Source organism: Podarcis muralis, chromosome 3 (genome assembly GCF_964188315.1).
Source record: "Podarcis muralis chromosome 3, rPodMur119.hap1.1, whole genome shotgun sequence".
NCBI lineage: Eukaryota > Metazoa > Chordata > Lepidosauria > Squamata > Lacertidae > Podarcis > Podarcis muralis.
The window spans coordinates 53,960,639-53,977,280 of NC_135657.1; the positions used below are offsets into that span (position 1 = coordinate 53,960,639).

At 39.3% G+C, this 16,642-nt stretch overlaps 1 protein-coding gene across 13 annotated transcripts in view; it reads right to left on the reverse strand.

The window, feature by feature from the left end:
* The window catches only part of ARID1B (AT-rich interaction domain 1B), a 345,967-nt gene that overhangs the window by 242,489 nt on the left and 86,836 nt on the right, over positions 1-16,642 (reverse strand). For all 13 annotated transcript variants that reach the window (XM_028723747.2, XM_028723746.2, XM_028723753.2 and 10 more), the window contains exon 4: positions 5,342-5,452. In XM_028723747.2, the coding sequence (XP_028579580.2) occupies positions 5,342-5,452 (111 nt within the window). The remainder of the gene's footprint in view (positions 1-5,341; positions 5,453-16,642) is intronic.

Genomic DNA, 16,642 nt, shown 5'->3' on the forward strand with positions numbered 1-16,642 from the left:
TTAGCAAACCTTGAAAATCAGACTCTTTTGCGCTGTATTCCCAAAACCTTGTTAAGTTTAAATCTATGTTATTTGAATATCACCTTGGGATACTTAAATATGTCTCTTTCAGGGTAGTTTTTTGAACATCTGTTTTACAATACTGATCTTGGGGGCAGTTAGTAATTGTACTGTTAGATAACTTCTTTTTCAAATTATGTCAAAATAATTATACTTTTGGAAAAAAGATAATATTGCAAGTTAAATGGGTTCTCAGCATAATATACTTCTTGGGGCCATTTTTCTTAAATAACCAATGAATAAATATACATTAAAAAGCAAAGAGATGTCTAATGCATTTTGATCAGTACTGAACTGCACTGATTTATTTTTAAAACACATTTATCAAAAAGATGTCAAAAGTATAAACCATTTGTACGGTTCATAAAGTTGAATGCTCTCTCACCCTTCAGAGAGGTTTTCTAAAAGTTTGTGTTGTAAGCAAGCACAGCTAGACAGTTCACTAGTTGTTCCATTTCCTTCACACATTGTATATAAAAATCCTGGCACAAATGTTCCTGTTAAATTCAAAGCAGATGAATTTCTAATGTGGGCTGGAAACAAATGGCTACAAACAAACCATACTTTTATTAGCTAATCTTAATGGCTTGTCCAACATCATAGTAAATTATTATTCCTTTTATTCTTCAGTTATCTGGACACAGTTTGACCTAGACTGTTTTGAATGTGGGTCAATTCTTTAAGTATCCAAGTAAAACAGTGCATATTTTTTAGTTCACCATTATAAGGTAGTATCTTGTGTCTATATAATTAAATGAGTTTGGTTCTCCGCTGAAGGAAATAAATTAAACTGTCCCCTGAAATTCAGAGAGAAACCTTGAGAAAAACAGGGCGAGATTTCCAAGGAGCAAATGGTACAAATGGCAGGAGACCTACATATCTTCACAGACACAAAGACACACACACACACAGAGCACTTTACAAAAAACAGGTATGTCAGGTCTCTACTCCAAGGATTGCAATCTAAAATAAACACAGGATAACTACACATTAAGGGATGGAATGGAGGCATGGGTAGGCAGGGGAATAAGAAGGGGTTGCTTCAGTTAGATGTACTTCAGCTTAGTCATGCTGGCCACATGACCTGGAAGCTGTACGCCGGCTCCCTCGGCCAATAACGCAAGATGAGCGCCGCAACCCCAGAGTCGTCCATGAATGGACCTAACGGTCAGGGATTCCTTTACCTTTAGTAAGAAAGCAGTGCTTTTTTTCTGGGAGGACGCAGGGGTACGCATACCCCTAAGCATTTTGTGAATCTAAGTTTGGCCTCATTGAGGGGCAGTATTTCAATATGAGTAGGAAAATGAGAGTACAGTGGTACCTCTGGTTACAAACTTAATTCGTTCCGGAGGTCCATTCTTAACCTGAGGTACCACTTTAGCTAATGGGGCCTCTCGCTGCCACCAGCGTGCGGTTTCTGTTCTCATTCTGAGGTAAAGTTCTTAACCCGAGGTACTACTTCCAGGTTAGCGGAGTCTGTAACCCAAAGTGTTTGTAACCTGAGGTGTTTGTAACGCAAGGTACCACTGGACCCCTAAACATTTTTTTTAGAAATAAATAGCACTGGTTAAAAGTATATTTAAATTTTTACACACACACACACACACACACACACACACACACACACACAACATATGCATAGGTGACAGAAAAGTATGCACATACCCAAAAGTGGTTTGCAGCCAATCATCTGGTGGAACCACTAAGCTACTTTGTGATTTTCAACGTTTACTTGTTCCATCAGGTATTCAGCTGAGCTCATGTGCGCACTTCTCCCTCACTTCTGCATTCTAGTGCTTAGAATTGATGCAGTCCAGTCCATAGCTGAGTAAGTGATTTTGTGGGGAAACATAATGTATGAGCTGGTTAAATCGGTGATATAGCCAGCAGAAAATCCCATGATCATAATAGCATCTTTGCCTGAAATTGCTGCAATATTCATGGAAATGTTTGCTGAATATATCCACGATTCGACAGGAGCCACATTGTAGCTTGGGTCCTAAAAACCGTGTGAAGAATTCTGCTTGTGGAATGTCACTTTCCCACCACCTCCTCTCAATTGAAGCATACAATGTACCCCGAAAATCTGGTCTTTAGAGTTGGGGGGTTCTTAGAAATAGTATTAGATGCAGCACAGCGGAGTGCTGCAGAGGAAAGGAGGAGTTGGCACAAATCATAGCGCCTTTTCTTGCACAAGCAAAAGTGCCATTGAATCCTTTGGATTATTGCCTACACTATTTTACACAAATCCATCGGAGAAAGAAGTTGGCCTGCTCAGATGAATTTAAAAATGCATTACTGTTTGGGTAAAACAAGGTGGCTACTTTTTTTAGTAGGCAATACAGTGGTACCTCAGGTTAAGTACTTAATTCGTTCCAGAGGTCTGTTCTTAACCTGAAACTGTTCTTAACCTGAAGCACCACTTTAGCTAATGGGGCCTCCTGCTGCCGCCATGCCGCCGGAGCATGATTTCTGTTCTTATCTTGAAGCAAAGTTCTTAACCTAAAGCACTATTTGTGGGTTAGCGGAGTCTGCAACCCGAAGCGTATGTAACCTGAGGTACCACTGTACTGGCATTTCCTGTGTGTTTTTCTTTTACTTGTACAGTAGCACTTCGGCTTACGTAACTCTCTGGTTACGTAAACTTCACGTTACAAAAGCAGCAAACCTGGAAGTACTGGACCGGGTTTCGCCGCACATGCATGCGCAGAAGTGGTCTACCGCCACGTGCATGCACAGAACAGTGGTCCTCAGGTTGCGGAAACCTCGGGATCCAGCCGGACCTCCGGAACGGATCCCATTCACAACTGGAGGTACCACTGTGTATATTGTTTCATAGATTTTCAGCATTTATCAAGGAGCTAAAGCAAATTGGAACACTGAAGGATAATTTTTATATTAATTTTAACAGTTTCAAGTAATTTCACATATTTTGCTTTTGTTTCTGATCTACTTTTTGTTGACAGTTTCAAACCAAATACATCATATTCTTTCTAATATTATTTGAACAGGCTCCTGACATGAAGACAGTAGCCCCAGAAATCCCAGCACAAGTGCCCCACTAAATGAAGCATCAGCTGAACATCTACTAGCAAGACCAGGTCAAGGGGCACATCAAATCATATTCATCAAGGGCCCAACCGCATCCCAAACAGGCAGAAATACTGTTCCCAGATCAGCATTTGTACAGAACATGTGGCCCTGTGATTTTTGGCAATGAGCCCATGAAGCTAAATCAGAGTAAGGGCCAGAAAGACTGTCCTCGCTTTAATTAGGCTTTCTCACAATGCCATGTAGCATATGAGATCTGATGCCAGGACACCTAATTATAGCATGAGGGCAAATTTTCTGCCCTCATTCTTAATTGGTGAACATTCTGCTCCATTTCTCAGTCCCTCCAACAACTGCCAAGATGAGGATTATCCCTTTTGCAATATATGATGCTTTCATGAACTAGGTCCTGCATTAGCTTAGTCCTAAAAATAATTCATTACTAAGAATTATTGAAGAAAGTGTGATACAAAGTGACAAACATGAAACATATACAAATAAAAAAAAAGCTATTTACTAATTATTACAGGGAAACTAAAAGCCCATACAAAAAATCCCAAAAGTAGAAATATTTTATGTAACTCATTCCCTCTTATTTTCTTGCTTTTTAAAATTAAACATAGTTGGGGATGAAACATAGCGTGTTATTCGGCCAAACTTAGCTCATCAAAGTCTGGCTAATTTCAGTAGAATACTTAAGGCTTTCCAGGTAAAATTAAGGGTTTTTAAAGTGTGAAACTTCTGCAAAGCATTCTTTTAATGGCTCTGTGGTGATTCCAAATTACTCAAGTGCTACACTGCATGGAATTAGAGAAAGAAGCTGCATTTTCTGTAACCATAACAAATTTTAACAGTCTGAAATATATATAGTCAGACTATTAAAGACTATATATGTCTTATTAAATTATGTAGGTCGGTATGCAAGCATTCAGCTTTAACCAATTTGTCTTTTATAAACTTTGTTTTTTTAAAAAATACATGAAAAAATGTGGTCAAAAATGAATTGAAAATAGATACTATTTTGCTAATTTTTACTTTTGTTCCTGGCAGTTGAATAATGGAAACAAAATATTGCACACAACTCATTTGTGACTCTTAGCAAAAAATGAAATGACCCAGCAAAACCCACCACTATGTAAAACCACACTACTCTGAAAACAATTACTGTGACCCAACGTTCCCCAACTTGGCACTCTCCATATGCTTTGGACTTCAACTCCCATCAGCCCCAACAAGCACAACAGCATAAGCACCAGATAAGTAAGAGTTGGAGTTGGCTGTTCTTATAGCCGAAAAACCCACCTAAATACATTTACTTAGACGTAAAGCCTGCTAAATTCAAGAGATTTACTTTCTAGTAAACTTTTCTAGGGCTGCCACACACAAAAACACAACTTCTCATTTTAGATACAACTTGAAATTTGCTATTATTAACCATATCGCCTTTTTAAAATTTCAACATCATCACTGTTCAACATCATCACTGTTTTCTCACTAATTCACAAAATAAGAAGTATTATCCAATTATCATTCCAAAAATGTTTTCCATATTGTCAATCAAGAACAGATTCACTCAACTAAGTTAATAAGGTAATTATAATATGACAAGAATATCACATAAAAGTACTTCTTTAACCGCCCCCCCCCCCCATGCAATCAGTATTAGCTTGACTGTGATGAGTTGACATGTTACCATGTTAAATGATCAGGCTATCTGCAACAATCCAATAGAAAACATGGCTGTGCAAATCATCCATAATTGGAAATTTTGCATCTAAAATACTGAAAGGTCATCTGCACAAATGCTGGTTTTTAAAGTTAAGAAGCACTGCAGAAAGTGGTACAATCTTAACGCAGGAATATTTAAGTATACTCCAGTTTCCTTCAGACACCAATTTGGTGATAAATGTTTAGCACAACAGATGTAAGCATATGCAAGGAGAAACATTATTCTTGCATATCTAGTTAAATGTGTATATCTTAAATATTCAACATCCAATACAGAAAATGAATGGGGATTATTCAGTTATCTTTGAGAATGAAGGAATTCTCTGAATATATGAGCTAAATCCTTACTGTCTTGTTTCTCATTATAGTTTAAATTCAATTATAAATTTGATACTGAAAAACTCCCCAAACAGCAAGAATTTGAAACAATTTCTACACTGCAGAATATTACTTTCAACACAGTACATGAAACATTTCTACCAGATGACAACTAATTTCTTACTGGTAAGCTTGATGGCCTCTCTTGTTGGATTAGATTCATTTCTTCATGGTTAGGCTTGCCTTGGGTGATTGGGGGCTGGGACCTGGATCCATAGGCTTCCTGAGACATTTCCTGGATAAAACAGATATTAATATATTAATAATGCAAAAGAGGAGGTATGATAAAGTTCATGAGAAGAGAGAAAAGACCGGCTATACGTTGAGGGATTAACTAACACACACACACACACACACACACACACACACACACACACACACACTGGTGCACTTTCCACACCCAAGACATGTCCACAGGGCTCAAAATATAACTATTTACAGGCAACTCCCCATCTGGGTGCGATCGGCACATGTGCGACCACTGATGCACACACCATTTTTGGCACCGCAAGAGGGCGGGGGCGGAACAGGCCCAGGAAGAGTGGGGAAGGAATGGGGACGGGACCGGGTGGGATGGACTGAAATGTGTGGCACCTCGGAATCTCTACAGAAATCTTGCTTCCAGCACCGAGACTAGATAACACTCTCATTTTTTTCTGGTGGAGTGAAGATGTAAGAGAGAATTTGAGGAGGGTTCGGTAGGATACCATTTGTTACAGGAGAGGTAATCAGGAGCTCTTTCCATTTATTCCAGAGCATATGACTACAATTATAATTCTTGAAGAGATGCATTTCAGGAAGCTCTAAAATTAACACTAATGGAATATCCATTCTACCATATATGGAGAGTGTCAATAATGCTCAACAGAGTAGAGTTTTCCCCATAGTGTATGCAAGCTGTTCAAAAGGCCATTCCTTACACATACCCCTCCACTCCGTTTGGTCAAATGATAATGCTCCAGAATACATGCTCAGGTGAGACAAGGGGATTCAGGATAAAACAGGAGGAACCTTTGTGTATGCCTAGAATGTGCCCTAAGTCTGTCTGTCTGTCTGTCTGTCTGTCTGTCTCTCTCTCTCTCTCTCTCTCTCTCTCTCTCTGGCTTTCTATTTCAATGAATTTTAAAGTGAATTGTTTTGGGAAATGGTTTAATAAGCTGCCAAAAACCCTGCACCCAACACATGCCCTATTCAAATCAACAGGATTTATTTGTGCAGAACTGAGGGCAGAATTAGCACAAGATGTCAACCAAACCTATATCAAGTTTTCAAGGATGGGACATCAACTTGAAAGATGCATTAAACTGAAAATGTTTACTTCTTGTACTAAGTCTGTCCCAATAGATTAGGGACAGATTTCTTTCACACTACAGTACAAGAAAGCATAAATAAAAATAATGGCATAATAGTATTTGCAGAAGCCAGTTTTACTTTATGTCCCCAGGTGCATATTAATTACAAGTCTTACCTGCACCCACAGTCAACCTTACGGTTTGTTCTTATACAGACAAGGAGTAGGACAGAATGTGAAACTCTTATTTTAGCATGTGGCACAGAAAGTTGAAGAGCCAATTGCAGAAAACAGATATCACACCTTAACAATCAAGGAGGAAAGCTGTTTTATTGTCTCCCCCCCCCAAAAAAAATTGCATAACAGATTGCTCTCTTAATTTGTTTTTTCCTGTCTTTGTTTGCAATTTTGATAAACAACTAAATGTGAACAATTATTTTTACATGCAACATTTTTAGCCTGAAAGTGCAAGGAAATAATTTCTCTATAGCACCCCCATAAGTGCACTCACAGTTTTGCTGCTGGTCCTTAAAAAGGACTCTCTGGGGTGCCAAAAGCATCTGGTCCAATAGCAGCTACTTCCAAGTCCTGCAATGCTATGAGCCAGTTAACTCTTTCTGGGTGTATTAAACATGATGTTGCCATGAGGGTCTCCAAATTGGTAAGACAGATGAAAGCCAAATAGAGTCACAGCTGGATCCTTCTCTCTATCAGGCAGATTCAGAGAAACAAATCCTTTTTGCTTCAATCTGAATGCAGATAAAATATAGAAAAATGCTTAGCCAGTTCTTTTGAAAAAATGTGAATAATGATTGATAGGTAGGTAGGTAGGTAGGTAGGTGTTGGACTTTTTTCTTTGTTTTTAGTGCTAATGAAACTGATAGGTCACTTTCTTTTTGATCCACATCCGACTTTTAAGTAGGTGCCAATAAGAATCTTAAAAGACCAGTTCTTCCATTTGGTTACCAGCAAAGGGTAACACAATTGGGCTTAAGGGTGAAAAATGTGGATGGCTGAATGATTATTATCCACTGTGACGCCCCCCTATTCCTCCTCCCAGATTTCTGCTTGCGACACAGTTCTCCTGCTGTGTGGGCCAGCAGGTTCCTTTGGATTAACAGCATGATTTAAAATCAACAAATGACACAAGGCCTCTATTCAGCTGCCTTCCCCCTGTTACAAAGCAACATAAAGATGCAGGGGAGCCTCACAATAGGCAAACAAATGAGCAAACCTCTGCTTTTTCTTTGAAATTTAAACACAACCTCACTATTTTGTATCATTGCAGAGGTGTCTGTAATAAACCCTACACAGATAATAGTATCGCTTATATTATTTGTTCAACCAGCTGTCTTTCTTTTTAATTTAGTATTCTAGCCCATCAAAAAAAACACACCAAGCAAGCATTAAAATAGGACTGACATGAAAATTTAAAAACAGGCATTCAAAGTGGGGAACAGTGGGATAGCTACAAACACAAGGCACCTGGGGAGGAAAGGGTGTAGGGACTATGATGAGATGAGAGCTGGAGTTTCTTTATAAAAGTTGTAGCTTCAATTTCTTCAGATCTAGCTCTTCATTCAGGGAGAAAACAACTTTTTAAAAGTCTTTAGAGTTGTTGCAATTAAAACATAAAAATAATAGATGTTTGGTAGCAGAAACTCAGAGTATTAAAAAGGCTAAAAAACCACTACCTATAAAAATACAACTCAATAGTTTTTACACAATTTCATTTACTGTAGAGACTTTAATACAGCTAGTCGATTTGTTAGCAGTAAGTACCCAAAGAACTATAATCTGCACTGCAGCTGAGCTAGAATTCCAGCCCAGTTAACCACGTTTTGGTTTTAAATCATGGATACTATTCCAAATTCCATATTAGCTCTGATGCACATAGTACTCCTGCATGCATAGGCAACATCATTCATTTCATATTGACATTGGGTTAATATGTGCAAAGGAATGCACATGTAGAACTGCTTCCCTCTCTGAAATAAGTAGGGTGGTCCATGTGGGTATAGCAATTCTGTAGTAGAGCTACTGCACCCATAAGTAATTGTTGCATTGATGAACTGCACACACGCACGCGCACACACACAGGTTTGTTTACTTTTAACTGCAATTGAAAAATCACATCCTGTAGGTTACTCTAATTTCCAATTACCCCATACAGTGGTTTCTAATTAAAAGAAGAAGAAGAAAACCCCTGCACGATCAAGCATTTCAGAATAAAACTATTGTGTAAATTTGTTGACCGGTCCATCTACTGCTTGTTACAAAACATTTTTAATACTCTGGAAAGCAAGAAATGCCTGAAAGTGTAAACATGTTACAGTGAGACGTGGGCTGCATTTGGGCAGTTGTTTAATCCATCTTTCTGTCCCTTTTCTTGCTGTTTTTACAGGGCTTTCAGAGGGCATTTGATTGCTTCTTGCAAAATTTTCCCTAGTTTCACATAAAGTCTGTTATGTGAAATTATACTTATACTTATAATACTGTACTAATACTTATACTTACAATACAATAAAAGTATAAATTCAGTTTTTCCACAGTTCCATCCACTGCCTCTCACCTGATCTGTTATGTTTGCAGTGGGTGTGGCTTACTGGCATTCCAGACTATCATACATCCCAGAATTCCCTTAAACTGCAACAATAAGGTTTTCTTTTTATTGTCCTGCTTTTCAGCCACAAGGCCTCCACAGTGGCTTAGATTGAAAACATTAAAAGCCCTTTAAAAAAATTATAAAACGAACATTAACCAAACTAAGTTAAAACCTCAATCAGAACAGAAACTAATGGAATTATTAGTATTTAAAGGTGTACAGAAATTCTTGGTAGAAAAGAAAAATATTCTGTAATCACAAGAAGCGACTGAAGAGGCCGATCAGTTATGAATGGGGCGTTATGCCAGTATGTAGATGCCATCACTGAAAGATTCTTAGATGTGACTCACAATAATGGTAGCACCTGAATAAGTTTTAATGTTTTTGGGGGGTACATGGGGAGAGAAACATTTCCAAAGATATAACATTGCCCTTATATACAAATTAGTGTGTGCACAAAACAGATTGACTCAGTGTGCATATTTAAAATCTGGAAGGTAGTGAAATATGGATGACTGGCACAGAAACTCACTTTAAAATAAATAGCTAAATGTTTCAATTCAGATTGTCCCTATTCTGGCAGCCACCCAAAGACAGTGTATCGTGAACCATCAACAGAATTATTAAGTAGCTGAAAGTGCCATTTCCACACTGAATTGAATTTAACCCTGTCCTGAAATTCAGCCCAGGCCAGTTAACAACTTCCAGCGCCCCCTCCCCAGTGAATGGGAAGAAAAAGAACAGACATCAACCCAGGTGAAATAAGTGCAATTTATCATCTTCTGCCATACCTGTGGGTTCTTCCCCAATAAGGGTTTGGCCTCCTGGGAGTGGATCACACCTGACTCTGCAGTTTCTAGCTAGCAGATTCCTCATTCCTGATTATATCAGCTTGCATCGGCCTTCTGGGGCAAGGGATTAAAAGCAAATGCTGCCTTCAACAGCAGGGTTGCCACCAAAGAGATGACATCCAAGAAAGTTGCCTCTTCAGAACACTTTTGGGAACCATGGGGGTGAGGAAGTTATGTTGATAGGCCAGTTTTCCCAGCGGGGAACAAAAGGTACAAAAGCATGTGGGGAGAGCAGGGGAAAACCAAATTTAAAGTGGAGGTGATTATAATTGCAATGATTATAATCACATGCAACTTTTCCTGAAGAAACCTTCCTAGGACAGGGAAGATCTACGTACAGTGGTACCTTGGGTTACATACGCTTCAGGTTACAGGCTTTGCTTCAGGATGAGAACAGAAATTGTGCTCCGGCGGCACAGCAGCAGCAGGAGGCCCCATTAGCTAACGTGGTGCTTTAGGTTAAGAACAGTTTCAGGTTAAGAATGGACCTCCGGAATGAATTAAGTACTTAACCTGAGGTACCACTGTAACTTTTTAGTAAGGCTTGATTGAGTGGTGGCCAGTTGGATCCAGCCATCTTGGATCCCACAAGGCAAAACAAAATTGTACAGTCATAGAACCATAGAATTGTAGAGTTGGAAGGGACTCTGAGGATCAACCCTCTGCAGGAATATGCAGTATTTACTTTAATAAAACTTTATTCATTTAATAATTCTGTAAGAAGCTGATATAATAACAGATATAAAGAATGTGCCTTTGATTACGTGCCTTACCAATTCTAGAGTTGAAGGGGACCCTGAGGGTCATCCAGTCTGACCCCCGTAATGCAGGAATCAGCTAAAGCATCCATGACAGGTGGCCAACCAACCTCTGCTTAAGATCCCCAAGAAAGGAGAGTCCATAACCTCTCAAGGGAGTCTGTTCCACTGCCAAATAGCTCTTGCTTGAGTTAGTTAGTTTTAAAATGTTTAAAAATCAAAAGTTGTATATGAAAATAGGAGATCAAATTATTTTAAAATGGAAGAGAAATTCAAAATGCTTGCAAGAGGCTTTCAGAATGAATAGCTTAATACATACTTTTCAAACAAGATCATACTCACAGGCTTTCTATGTAATACAAAATGATCACCCACACAATCAGGTGAGATTGTTTACACATTTCCCTCAACATATGTGCACCTGGTACACTAATTACAAAAGTCTTGTTAAAAGAAGTGATTTACTGCATCCTTAAACTGGGTAATTTGTAGTTCCAGAATCATCCACCTTAAAATGTACACTCACAGGGCATGTTACGTACATTTACATCATTTTCATAATCTGGAGAGTATGCCACATTTCTGAAAGGCATTTTTAAAGGGTGAAACTTTATACATTTTATGCTTTAGTTGGATACAACACCTGGATTGGGGTGTTTCTAATGCTACTTGCCTAGATTTAATTTATTCTGTAAGTTTTTATACTTTCAATTGCTTTAATGATAATTATTTATTATTTTCTTTTCTACTGTGGTACCTTGGTTCTCGAATTTAATCCATTCCGGGAGTCTACTCGACTCCTGAAACTGTTTGAAAACCAAGACACGGCTTCCGATTAGCTGCAGGAGCTTCCTGCACTCAATCGGAAGCTGCAGAAGCCGCATGGGACGTTTGGCTTCTGAAAAATGTTCGCAAACCGGAACACTTACTTCCGGGTTTGCAGCGTTCAGGAGCCAATTTGTTTGACAACTAAGCCGTTCGGGAACCAAGGTACCACTGTAATGCATTTATATGAGTTTGGTTATACTGAACCTATTTAATACTTATACACAGCAAATTTCCGCTGCCTTGGGGAAAAACTTTGGGAGAAGAAAGGACTAAGGAGTAAACCCAGAGTGGAGTCCCTAAGACGGTTGGATGGTGCCAAATGTCTTGCTCTGCTTTCCTTTGGTCCACAAAGGACCAAAGTGAGGCCGGGATCAGGGTCTTGTCATCTGGGCAGCCTAGGACATCCATACACAAAGCCCAGGCTTGTGCCCCAGGAAGGTCTCTTCAGTGCTGCTAACACACCAAAAACAACACAGGAGGCAGCAGTTACCAGTTACCAGACTCTGCAGCCACAGAAAGCACTGCAATTCTCCAGTGGTTTGACTTCACTCCTGGAGGTGCAGTCCATTATCTTCCAAGATAGATGGATGCCAACAACAACAACTTAGCAAACAAAGATGCACAAGTTCTGAATTGCCACTGGGACATCAAGGCCAAATGTTGACAGATGCTTTGCTTGCATAAGTTCATCTGGATCAGGCATAGGCAAACTCGGCCCTCCAGATGTTTTGGGACTCCCAACTCCCATCATCCCTAGCTAGCAGGACCAGTGGTCAGGGATGATGGGAGTTGTAGTCCCAAAACATCTGGAGGGCCAAGTTTGCCGATGTCTAATCTGGATCATAACTGGAAAGAATTTAGTTTTAATTCAGAAGTCTTTCAAGTAGATTCTCATGTGGTCATATTATAAGAAATGGTGTCACTCATCAAAGAACAAGCATGAGAACAAGCTACTGCATGATACATAAAACACTTAAGAACTGCTGTCTTGGAAAACCTCAAATGTGCTATGTGCACTTTAACCAAATGGCAATATGTGAGGTCAGTAAGACGGGTTAAAACTAGAATGCAGGTCAGGACTTAACTGCTAGGAAGCATAATACTGTATACAGTACTAATGCACAAAACAACTTTTTCCCAACACTTGAAACGTAATCAAAGCATTTCCATTTGAAGCCACAGTCACTTACTGTGATCATTGAGCACAATTCATTTGTCGTGAACAAGCCCTACAAGTTATAAATACATGTGTCCATGTATTCCTTTTCTTTTTAACCTCTACTTTGAAAGCATTAACAAGAAAACACTGAAAACTGAAGAGGTAATTTGTTCCTAGGACTACAAAACTAAGACCCCTGTGTGTATTAGAAGAGCCCAAACTTTCTGAAAAAATGAAGAGCTGTCCCCAGAGGCTACAGTTTTGAAAGGAGTGTCACATGTGGAAACCCATGATGGGAAAAGCAGTTGGAGGGGTAGTGACTGAGTGGGCGAACTGTGCATACACATACCATTACTCCTCCAGTGTGAACAAGTTAACTGTTTGCCAAACCAAACCCATCTATACACACCACCATCTAAGCTGCCTCCCGCGTTACATTTCCTCACATGATGCCACACATGTCCCAAACCCTGTTGAAGAATTTTGCATGTGTCTACTTGCAAGTAAGATAAGAACATGGGAGGGACTCATCATCTGAATCTGCTTAATGAGAATACATGTACAGTGGTGCCCCGCAAGACGAATGCCTCGCAAGACGAAAAACCCGCTAGACGAAAGGGTTTTCTGTTTTCCGATGTGCTTCGCAAGACGATTTTCCCTATGGGCTTGCTTCGCAAGACGGAAACGTCTTGCGAGTCTTGCGATTTTTTTCGCTCCCCCCCCCTTTTTCTAAGCGGCTAAGCCGCTAATAGCCTTTTAGCCGCTAAGCCGCTAAGCCTTTAATAGCCGCTAAGCCGCTAATAGCCTTTTAGCCGCTAAGCCTTTAATAGCCGCTAAGCTGCTAATAGCCTTTTAGCCGCTAAGCCTTTAATAGCCGCTAAGCCGCTAATAGTGCTAATCCGCTAATAGGGTTGCTTCGCAAGACGAAAAAAACGCTAGACGAAGAGACTCGCGGAACGGATTATTTTCGTCTTGCGAGGCACCACTGTATATAGGTCCTTCCCGCATTGCTATTCTTTTCACAAGAATTGCTTGTGGAAGTTTTCCTGGAGTGAAATTCCTGACTTAGGAAAGTTCCTTGTATCAATAGTGCATGAAAAATGTGTTGGGGACAACACAGCATTTAAAACATCAGTCCTTGCGGGGGGCGGGGGTGTTAAGTCACAAATCCTCAAATATAATTTAGACTACTGTTCACATGGAGTGTCTTGCTAATAAAGATAGTTTCTCAGACATCAGTAACTGCTTTTGTGAGTTGTATCAGAAGGATGTTTGTGCTAAACATACCTGGCAATAAAAACCCTAGGTCTCATTTTGCTTTCTGCTTCCTCAGCTAAAACCCTCCACAGAAAAAAAGAATACTGCAATCCGTTTTTTAAAAGGGTGGGGGTGTTAGTGGGGCAAAAAAGGGAAAAGTCTATTTCAATTGAAGGAATACATTTAATAATAATTAGAATGAAAAGAGTTTTACAAGCTACTGCACTGGAGATGTTGAATCAATGTGAGCAGAAAAGATAAGAAAGTCTGCTTTATCTAATTTGTCATCCACCAGCCTGGAGAAAACTGTTTTAAAATTTTAAAAGGGCAGAGAGGTTTTTAAATGAAGTCATGATCGCTGACTGACCAAATGCTGTATCACAGGAGGCGAAGGTATTCAACTTAAAGGGCAAGATTAGAAGTACTAAAAGCTCTAAATGAAGTTTTCTGGATTTTTAACATATTGAAATATTCTTTTCTCTCTATTCAGTTTTAGAGCAGCACTTTTCAGTAAGCTCATTTCTAAATACTGATGGACAACAGCAAATCCTCTCACCTCAGTCTGTAAATACTGTTTCTGACCTTTTCCAGCTGTTATGTGGAGTTCTTGCCTAGTTCTGCCTATAGCATTAGGCTCCCCATCCTTGCCTTATTCTCCACATTCTTAATAGGTGTCTTTTGTTTATTGCAGACAACTGTGGTGGTGTCTCCTACAGAAGCCAACAGACAAAGCCCCTAGAACTTCTGGAGGAGGAGCCGTCCCTGCCTTCCCAGACCAAATGGGCAACCACAGGAGAGACTATATAAAAAAACTGAAGGAAAAACATAACAGCTGGCTATTCGAAGGCTGAACCACACTGAGGCCATGGCAGGAGCAACAACCTATTGTCTCCCCCTCTTGGAATACCTAACTACACCCCCCCATATGTGATAAAGTGCATGCAACACTAGCATTTTTCTTTTTTCTTTTTTTTGCACTTTTTTGCATCATACTCTTCTTTTCAGTCTAACTTTTTAGCATCAGAGGAACAGTTTGAATTATTTTATATCGAATACGGTTGTGGTTCACTGTTTGAGATACACTATGCAGAGAAACAGAATAAGGTATATCTTAAAAGGAATCAGTGCTCATGACAAAGGCTAATTTCAACCCTTACCAATTGAGTGCACCTCTCATTATTATTTATTTCAAGACATTCAATTACAACAACCAAGCTAGATAAAATGCAAACAATTGAAAAAACTAAATTCACAGATAACTTAATAATTAAACAGAAAAAATATATATCCTAAACTATTTGTGTATATGCCACTTTTGTTGGACATAATCATAGACAAAATAACCACTTCCTCTCAAGAAAACAGATCACGCTGAAGGTCACAGCATAATACTAAGCATAACCCTCAGTTTGGAAGGAGACTGGGAGATTTGATTTTTACCATTTCCAACCTGCCTTTCTAACCTGAAGTCTGACAGTTGTATAACATGTGTATGTAAACCAAATATATACGTAATATGGAGTGCATTCCTCTACTTAAAGCATGTGAATAGTAAAGAAGGCACTTGCTCTTGAATAGCATTTTATGAATAGTATCTAACACCATTCATCCTTGTAATCATAGAATCATAGAATTGTTGGAAAGGATCTAGTCCAACCTAAGGCAAAGTTTTGTCAAACATGTAATTATCTGCAATACATATTCAGTGTGAGGGCACCTTACATACATACATACATACATACATTCAAATAAATGAATACAAAATAAATTATGCACTTTCCTCTTTAAAATTCAAGTTAGCAGAGAGCAGAGAAAGGTTCTGTTTGATATAGTTTAAAGAGAAAAAGTTGTGTTTTCTACATCCTTCAGCTCTGACATGCTATCCATACACGTATTTTGTTTCTACACTGATAGCAATACCCAAATGCTGTTTTTAAGCTAAGAAGTGTCCCCATATAAAAATGACTTTTAACTATAGAACCTTAACAGATATGAATACTCAGGTAAATGGAAAATTGAAAACAAGGGGTCTGATGTGGAATTGCAGGTTGTAAGTAGTATAAGAGCTCGTTTGATTTCAAATGGACATTCCAATACTAGTTTAATATTTTAAGACTTTCCTCAATTACCATGCAGTTGCCAAACAAAATACAAAATGTGATTAGCAGGTGTCATCTGCGTCCGTTCCCGTATGGAAATTATAACACACACTCCTCTTGGCTTCCTTCCAGTCCCACAATTGCTAAAAGTCATTGAGGAAACACTTTTGTCTTATCTGAGTGAAACGGAGCTGGTACTACAGATTCAAGTCAGCACTACCAATCAGTTCAGCAGCTAAACAAAATTACAATCTCTTGGGGGTGGTAGGATTAAAGGATGCTTTTTCTTTAAGCTTTCTTGCTGTGCAAGCAGAGAATTTGGGTCTCAATGCTCCATACAGCAGAATACTCCACCAGCCTGTCTGCCACCAGCAAAAGAATATCTCTGAACTGCAGGGCTTGCTCACGTAAATGAGGTCATAACAGTGCCCCAAGCTTACAGTAGAGCCAAAACTCAGAAGACAGCTTACTGAACAAAAGGGGGGGGGGGGGGAGAGCACCAAGAACAGCTGGTTCCTCTAGGCTAATCAAGCTAGTTACCCAAAAATGCTACTTCATAGGAAACAGTTCGTTTTCT